At 36.7% G+C, this 9,639-nt stretch overlaps 1 protein-coding gene across 3 annotated transcripts in view; it reads left to right on the plus strand.

The window, feature by feature from the left end:
• Positions 1-9,639, plus strand: part of CYB5R4 (cytochrome b5 reductase 4) — a 71,870-nt gene that overhangs the window by 30,170 nt on the left and 32,061 nt on the right. For 2 of the 3 annotated variants that reach the window (XR_003548543.1, XM_006143365.3), the window contains exons 5-8: positions 2,698-2,727; positions 5,375-5,435; positions 7,247-7,304; positions 8,809-8,902. Coding sequence is in view for 2 of the 3 variants with exons in the window: in XM_006143365.3 (XP_006143427.1) it covers positions 2,698-2,727; positions 5,375-5,435; positions 7,247-7,304; positions 8,809-8,902 (243 nt within the window). In the remaining variant the exon portion in view is untranslated. The remainder of the gene's footprint in view (positions 1-2,697; positions 2,728-5,374; positions 5,436-7,246; positions 7,305-8,808; positions 8,903-9,639) is intronic. The other variant, XM_027769905.1, reaches the window with a different exon arrangement.

Consider the following 9,639-nt stretch of genomic DNA (forward strand, 5'->3'; position numbering starts at 1 on the left):
CGCTATAGGGCGTGTGCGCTCGCCAGACAGAGAGAGACATAGAGACAGAAAGCGAGAAATCACCCCCCAGGGGGGATGGTCACGCCGCAATCCCTTCTCCTCCATTCTCCTCTCGGGATCTTGGGCACGCACGCACACGCGCCCGGCGTGAGATTTAAGCCACCGGGTCCGAGACGCGAACCGCGGTCGACTACGTGGGAGTCCAGCGACATAGCCATTACGCTAACTGCTGGTTCCCCTGATGTAAATATTCTTAAGAGTAAAAATTAATCTCATCCATTTCTGTGACTCAGTCTTTTAAAAGAGTTGTCAAAGTAGACTAGTAGACTTTTAAAAAGTAATTCAGATCATTTAAGCGGGAAGTTCTCTTTCTTTTGGTACTGTTTGTGTTAAAACAAGACTCTGGAAGCTCCAACCTGGTTGTGTAGTAAGAAGCAAACTGAACTGCAGTGCAGAGGCCACATGACTGACTGTGGGTTCAAACCTCCTACATGTTCAAGTGGCTAAAATGCTGAAAAAATGCTAAGTATGTTAATTCGAAAACACATCGGCTAAGTGTGTCCATCCCCAGGATCTTGACAAGCTGAAATGTGGCAGAAAGGAAACCATGGCCAGATGAGAGCCTGCTGAGGATACTTCTTTCTCTTTGTTGTGTATACTTACATGCACTTTCTCCCATGAAGAGAGGCTTTAGGAAAAAAGTCACTAATTTAGCAGAATTCAGGAAGCTCTGATATTCAGATCAGTTTACAGCAGCAGGATGCATCTGAGATAGCCTTTTTTTCCCCCTAAAAACGAATTACTTGAGACAATTTTTCAAACTCTGTAAGCCTCTTGGATAAAACAAATTGTTTTACATGATAAATGAGGTTTATCAAACTGCCAGCTATATTGTGTACTGAAAACAGGTTTGATATACTTAGGTTACTGTGAATGTGTTGTTTGTTCTAAGATAAGACAAATAATCCCAACTGCAGGTAAAACAGACTGGCTGAAAATAAGTGATCAAGTGGGGGCATCAGTGATCCCCTGCATACTGTAGTACTAGATTTTTATCTGGCAGTTGATAAACAAAGCTCATTTTGAGATAAAATTTAAATACTTGGTAAGTCTTGTGTTGTTTTAGGAAATTTTAACTCTAGCAAAATGGCATATTAAGAAAAATAGGGCTGAGGACCAGCAGCGGTGGCCCAGTCATGATAATGGCCTGTGATGCTGGACCCATGTGGGAGAGTCCAGGTTCGGGTCCAGAGGCCTCCCTATACTCAGAGGGTATGCACATGTGCCTATGACCTGCGCTGTCTGAGGCAGTGTGAGGACCCTGTTGGGGATACCTGTCTCTCTTCCCCACCCTTTCTGTCCATCTCTCTTCCCATAGAAGAAATTAAAAACATTAAAAGAAATAGGACTGAGTTTCAAGGGAGAGAAGTCTAATGTTGGCTTTCGTCCTAGAAGTCTGATTTTTAATCTTACATGAGGGGATTGGGTGATAACTTACTGTATGTTAAGATCCCTTTCAGGATAATTATTTTGGTAAAATGAAAACAAAAAGGGCGTCGTCTGCCTCCTTAATTGTAGTTACTCTGTGATTAGTATGTGAAATGGAAGTAATTATGGAATTTCTGGTGATTAAAAATTAGAACATAAAAATCTTGCAAACTTTGATCTAAATGTATTAGGGATTTTTCCTTTAAAACCAAGGTGATGGTGGTTTAATAAGTGATGTCTTTCAACTACTTGGATGTTTTATCCTTTTTTTAATACTCTTATAACTTGCTGAGGTGTTTATTTTGACCATAATTGTATATATAACATTTGTGATTAAGATATAATACAAATCTGTGAATTGGCTGCTATCCTGAAAGAATATACCTGTTAAAATGTTCTGGGTTGCAGGGACCAGCAGTTAGCGTAATGGCTATGTCACTGGACTCCCATGTAGTCGACTACGGTTCGAGTCCTGGACCCTGTGGCTTAAACTCTCACCGAGTGCATGTGTGTGCGTGCCCAAGATCCCGAGAGGAGAATGGAGGAGAATGGAGGAGAAGGGATTGTGGCGTGGCTATCCCCTTTGGGGGGCGGTTTCTTGCTTTCTGTCTCTCTGTCTCTCTCTGTTTTTCCAGTAAGCACACGTGCCATATAGCAAAAACCTCTAAGAAAACTTGTTCTCAGTTGCAACACAGTAACTACATGTGTGTACATGTGAAAGTTTTGACATGTTTTTCTACATTTTAGCCATTTGAACTTGTAGTGATGATTATTTTTACGTACAGACCTCAATAAAAAAGAAAGATAATAAGGCATCATTCTTGGGATTCTTAATATTTGTTTCATTTATAAAGTTTAATCTAATAAATTCTGGTTAACTTGGACTAATTAAAACTATAACTTGAACAAAGCTTAGGCTTTTGTATGCTCTCTAAAGAAATTAACCAAGATATTAGAAAAAAGTGACAAAAGAACTGGAAGAAAATCCCAGTGAAATAGGACAAAAACACTTAGAGAAAAGGCCTGGCAATCTTTAGAAATTAAATTTAAATTATTTGAAGGAAAGGTTCTTAGCCTATTTCTTTCCTCGGGCCTCAGAACAAAGCTCTTCAAGAGAGGCTATTATCGTTAAATCAATAATGTATATGGTATTCTCTTTTACATTATGGTATTCTTACTTGAGTTTTTTCCCCCTAAATCACTGTACAGACAATCGTGAGGAAAAGAAAGTCTTAAATGGTAAGTCATATACGTTTATAATAAAATAATTAATCATACATGCTTATGTACGGTATTGCTTCACATAATGGTCTAGGATATTTAGTCTTTTGTTTGTTTTTTAAGTATAAAATAAGTCCTTACTGGTCCAAATTTAGGGGACTATCTTTTCTAACTAGAGAAAAATTGGTATTATAGACAAATTTATGCAGTTTATGATATCTGAGGTTGTGTGTCTAATGGTATAACACTACACTGCCTGATGGACTGACCTGAGGTGTTGTGTGATGATTAACTCTTTCCATGATACTATGAAAACAACTGTCACTTAATAATTACTGATGAACCAGCCATGTCCTTTCCCACCACGTGTGGCTTCCAGAACCTTTTCCTATTGTCCTTTGGATGCACTACATTTAACTAGTATCTAGTTAAAGGTGGCCATGAGATTCAAATATAACATTCTAAGTGATCTGGCTAGCATCCTGATGTGTGTGTGTGTGTGTGTGTGTGTGTGTGTGTATATACATACACACACACATATATATATACATACATCAGGTCATTGAGAAAGTCATGACATATTTTTCTATGTTTTCTATGCAAAAATGGTGCTCCCAATGACCCCATGTATGAATGTATGTATGTGTGTATAGATAATAGATATTAATATAGATACAGATATTCCTATAATTTTATATGTATGTTTTTATTAGCTGCCCCTTACAAGTCTCATTAAAATCTATGTGGTAAGCCTATATATTTGTAATCCTGATCTGCCTGTCTTCTATATCATTATTCTAGCAGCTATTTGAAATACTTACATAGCCAGCCTTAACATGGTGGTTAAGGCATATGGAACTCACATGGCCAACTGTGCAGCTCAAGTCCCAGACCTGGCAGCTTGAGAAATATGCCAGGCACCTGTGCATGCATGCTTCAAGAAATGGAGAAGGGATTGGGTCATCACCTTCCCCCATGGTTGGGGATGCATGCTTCCTTTCTTTCTGTCTCTTTCCAGTGAGTACACACCTTCTAGCAAATTACAAAAACAAACAAACAAAAAAAACCCCAAGCTGAGTGGAACAGGCTACTTTTGTGTTCCACCACAGATCTGTTTCCTTTATATTGGAAGGAATCAGCATTTTGGGGAAGGACAAGATTCATTCAGCTCATCTTATTCTACCTAATTATTTTAGTCCACCCTGCATTTACCCCTTGTTCATTCAACTTATCCAGAAGGGTGTTTTATGTTTTGTTTTGCTATAGAGTACCTGTATTTGCCAGAGGAAAATAGATACACAGAGAGGGAAAGTAAGAAATCACTCACTTCGGTAGATGGCCATGCTGCAATCTCCTCTTCATTCTCCTCATAGGACTTTGGCATGCACGTACATAAACCCAGTGTGATTTTCAAGCTACTCGATCCGGGACTCAATGCCATAGTTGACCTTGTGGGAATCCAGTGCCTTAACCACCATGCCACCTCCTGGTCCCCAGAAAGTTATTATGTGAGGTTTGTTTTCATCTTGGGTGTAGATGTTTTTTTTTTTTTTTGCAAATGTTAAAATCAAGACACATTTCACCATGAATGACATTATTTAAATAAGTTATTATATTTTTATGGTATTATGTAGTTTTTTTAGGTTTGGGATTTGTCTTATTTGCTTTCATGAGATTGCAGGGTAGATTTTATTGTTTGAATTTGAGGAGGAGACAGTGATTTCATAAGATCACATTGTTAACATTAAACTTGAATTCATAGTTTTTGGTTTTAATCTGGTCGTATAAGATCAAAAATGATTTATGATTTCTTTTGATAGGTTTTTCTTATGGAAATTGTTAGAATGTAATGCATTTGTCTGTCTTTTATTTATATACCTAAAAGGTTTTCTAAAGAGAAAAGACATTGATATTTAATAAAATGTTTTTCAGCACTTCTCAAATGAATGAACTATTTCTTACTTTTGTCATTAAAAATAAATAAATTTTCATTTGCACAGTCCTCTCTTTTGTTGTACCTGTAGCTTTGTAGTAAAACCATCTTCTTTTAGGGTCTACTGCCAGTTCGTCACAATGTTAGCCTTGTTGTCGCATCTCTGAGGCTCCCTTCATTTATACAAAAAATTAAGTGTGTTTTGCAGAGTTGTGTGGGAAGATATGGAAACCGGGCAAGTGAGGTGTGGGCTTACTAGAAACAACCCGAATGTCCAAAAACATGAAAAAAAAAATAGTGATGTAGTCATACAATGTAATACCACTTGGTAATAAAAAGGAACACATTTTTGAGGCATTGCAGCATGGATAAAAATCTCAGAAAGCTCTAGGTTTGATTTTTTGCTTATTATCAGTCACATTTGTTTGAAATTAAGAACTGTAATGTCTATAATGTTGGACCAAAAAGCCAGACTGAAAGAGAACATAAGTTACGATCTCATTTATGGAAGATCAAATACAGGCAAAACTAATCCTGGTATTGGAGATTGGAGTAGTGATTACTCTTGCCTTTGGGAAAGGAGTGGTGATTGGAAGAGGGCACAAGGAGGGTGCTTGGCTATAAGGTTATGTTTCAGTTTATGAAAATTCATAGAGTAGTACACTTATGATGTGTGTCCTTTTATATATGCACATGCTATTTCAATAAGAACTTTTATTTCTCTTTGTGAAGGCATGCTTCCCAAGAGCCAAGTGACAGACACACCTGCCAAAGAAGGTCTTAGTTCTCCAAGGTATGCGTTCTTGTTTTACTTTTTTTTTAGGCTACACAAAAATGCACACATTTTTTAAAAAATTAAGTAGTACTGGATTTGATTTGCTTACTAATAATCATACTATTTTAACACAAAAACCATAGTGCATCATTTATGATATATTGGAGAATGAGCTATTTAATAAATGTGGATTTTAAACATAGTTGATCTAGTTTAAACATCAACACTTTAGGAATTATTTTAAAATGTTTTTTCCTAATTATAAAAAAATTCATGGTAGAAAACCTGGTACATACAGAGAAATACAAAAGAATGTGATAAAATCAGTTGTAATCACACAACCCTAAATATATACTCTTAACACTTGAGTTATACCTTCTAGTTTGAGGCATGCAATACCTATTTCTATTAACATAATATTGGTATTACAGTATATTTTATCAGTAATTTACTGTGTAATCAACTATTCCATGAAAGCATTTTTCTTTGCATTCCATCATTTGACCATACCATACTTATTAAATACTCTTTTTTAATTTAGTTTATTTTATTGATTTTTTAAGCTATATTGCAACCAATTTTCTTAAACAGTTAATTAAGCAATACATATGAATTTTTCTTAATGACATTTTAAATGTCCTCAGGTATGTTCTCTGGATTTCTTTTTCTTACCCCCTTTCTTCCCACCTCCAGTCTATATTGTTCTAACAGCAACATCTTGCTATATTTATTAAATTATTTTGTATACATTTTAAGTTAAGGGGCTAGAGATGTCTCCTCCAGCTTTGCCTCTGGGTACCTCTGTCTATTAGGTCATCGAGAAAGTCAAGATATATTTTTCTGTTTTTCTTTTAAAGAATTATTTTATTTAATTTTATTAATTATTATTACTATCATTTGTTTTAATTTGACCAGAGAAAGAGAGAGAGAAAGTGAGAAAGCAAGCCGTCAGGTCCGAGACTTAAACCACAGTCAGCCATGTGGGAGTCCAGCATCTTTAACCACCACGCCACCTGCTAATCCCAACTATTTTTCTATGCAAAACTGTGTTATGACTTTCCCGACAACCCAATAGGCAGTAAGTGCAAAAAAAAAAAATAATTTCATCATTAGCTCTAACAACACAGAAGACTTCATTTTAACTTAAGTTTTACTGTCAACCCATTAAACAACCTTGGTGAGTTAATTTCTTCAGCAATAAAAGTAATAAAGGCAGGAGTAATAAAGATCATGAGCTACAGATTTCATCATGCTATTTAAGGAAGCATGCTGTGTTTTGTTATTATTTTGATTAAAGATTTTAGTAGGGAGACGGGTTACCATTATAAAAGGTATCTTGTAGGGTCAGCCTGGTAGCTTAGTGGTTAAAGGAACCAGATTCCACATGTCTGAACGCAGTTGAAGTCCCAGCCCTGGTGGTTTGAAAAACATGGTGGGCGAGTTCGCTTTTGCACCCCAAATCCAGACAGGCTCTTGAAACAGAGGAGAGAGGATTTTTGTGTAACCAGGTATAGTTCCAGAATGCTTTCTATGTGTCTACATGTAAGCCCATGTACCCTCTGGCAATTGAAAAAAAAAAAAAGTCTTACAAAGATTATTTTGTTTTTATTCAGATGAGAATACCTGGAAGTATAGCTATTTTGAATTTGGCAATAATTTTTAGCTTTATAATGAAGAATATGACATGGTAAGACATTATTCACTTAGAATAAAGTTTAACCTAAAGAAATACATTTCCTACTGTAAAGTTTAAACAATGAATGACTTAATATTTGTTAATGTACCTGATTGTTGATTTAATTCTTCATTCTTTTCTTAATCTCTTACAGCTATGATTGGTTCCAAACAGACTCTTTAGTCACCATTGTTATATATACTAAACAGAAGGTAAACATGTCTTTGAAAATTAGGAATAAGGTTTAATGCTCAATAAATATTAATCATATGCTAGATCTTTTTCTAATGACTTTTTAAACTGTGAAGTTATTTGCTCCTCACAACAACTCCATGAGGTATACACTATTGTTTTCTCTATTTTACAGAAAAGAAAACAGAAAGATTAGGTAATTTACCAGTCACCTAGTAAGTTGCAGATCTGGCATTTGGAACTTAGGCAGTGTTGTTACAGACTCTTTAACAAGCTCGTTATAGCCTCTTTTAAAAACCAGACTGAGAAGTATATTTTATGTGCTTTCCTGTAATTTTTTATTTCTAAAGCATGGGTAACAAAAATGAATCCCTGCTAAATTTTCATAAGAACAGATTTCCAACATAAATTGGGTTTACAGGGACTGTGCTGTAGCTTAGTCCATTTAAACCACAGTGATGTTCAGATCCACTTTTGAAATTAAAGTTGGCAAGACAATTCATTAACTACTGTGTAACACCTACTTTCTGCAAGGCACTGTCTTAGATGTCAGGGATCCAGTGACAGGCCAGAATCATAGAAACCTGGTTTACATAAGGCTTTATAGTCCAGCTGGGAAATTAAATAAGTAGACAACTGATAACATCTTCAGATAGATCCTCCAAATTATCGAGGTTTCCACACTCTGAGGAACCATGGAGATTTAAAGACAAGCTGGCAGCTGGGAGTTTTTGGTAATTCACACTGCTTCTTTAGTAGCAGAACCATATCCAAGTCACTGGATATCTCAAACTTACGGCATGATTTGACCATTCTGCAGGAGTAGACAGCCTCTGCCTTAGTCAGAGCCTAGAGGACAGAGGCACTTTGTGTTTTTGTCTGCCTCCCATTCCCTCTCACAGTTGTCTCCTCGTCATGCTGTTCAAACCCAAGAGGGCAGGGCCTAGAGAGGTCAGCCTACTCTCACCAGTAGTACTGGGGGAAAAAGAGAGATGACTAAAGGAAGTGGGAAAATTTCCACATGAAATGTGTTCAGTTTATGGTGTAAATGATAGTTACCAAAATACCCAGTATCAAGGCTATGTAGAAATGGGAGACATCCGAATATTTGTTAGTGAATGGATTGTTTTGATAAACTGATGTTGAGGGGTCGTGCAATTTTCCCAGCATCACACAATAGTGGAAAGATTAAAATAAAAACAAATACATTGGTTTCGGGTCATCTTCTTTTATTAAACACCTGTTAGGTACTTTGCAACATTCTAAAGATAGTCCCTTAAGCTTAGAGCTTACAGAGTAGTGGGTAAGGTAGATATTAAACAGGAAGATATATAATTCAAATTGTAATATGTGCTTTGAAAAAGAATTGAGTTTTATATGAAAAGAAAAAAACGGTAACATATATTTAGCTTGGGAGTTCTATGAAGAAGAACCCTATGTTTGTTCATTGACAACCTTAAAAGTATAGTTGAAGTTGTGGGGGGAATTTACCCTTTAATCTTCTCTCTTTGCTTTCCATTTAAGGATATCAATTTAGACTCAGTAATAGTTGATCTTCAGGATAATTCCTTTAGAGCAGAAGCAACTATCAAGGATTATTCATATCTAATACATATTGGTGAGTATCTCATTCTTACAATGGGAACAACTCTAATTTCCTTTAAAAGATAGCAATAATTTAGTCTACCATATAGGTAACTATAATATTTTATCTCCTATTTTTTTCTTTTGGTCATTTTTTGAGAGATATTTGTGGTGGTGGTTACTTCTTTTTCTAATGATAGTGCAAATGACAGTATGGCCTCAGCATTCCAGGTTCAGCCAGTTACAATAATATTAAATATTGATTGTACAGCTTTGGTAATTCTGCTGTACCTGACACCCACAAAGTCCCCAGAAGTCTGTTGGTTACATACTTCACTAAGTCACCCATTCCATCCTTGCCAGCTCAGCCATTCGAAGCCAGAGGCTGCAACAAAGCCTGGACTGCAAGTTTGGATTGTATCCCTCAGCTGCCGGTCTCTTCATGGCCAAAGACCAACTTTACAGCTCACTTCTGTTAGTTTTGAGAAATTGTATATCTATCAGAAGAAAGAAATCATGACTAAAACCTAGACTCAAAGATAATACATTTTCGGGAACCAGCAGTTAGCGTAATGGCTATGTCGCTGGACTCCCACATAGTCGACCGCGGTTCGTGTCCCGGACCCGGTGGCTTAGAACTCACGCCGGGCGCGTGTGCGTGCGTGCCCAAGATCCCGAGAGGAGAATGGAGGAGAAGGGATTGCGGCGTGACCATCCCCTCTGGGGGATGATTTCTCGCTTTCTGTCTCTATGTCTCTCTCTGTCTGGCGA

The sequence above is a fragment of the Tupaia chinensis genome, unplaced genomic scaffold (genome assembly GCF_000334495.1).
Source record: "Tupaia chinensis unplaced genomic scaffold, TupChi_1.0 Scaffold000097_1, whole genome shotgun sequence".
Lineage (NCBI taxonomy): Eukaryota > Metazoa > Chordata > Mammalia > Scandentia > Tupaiidae > Tupaia > Tupaia belangeri.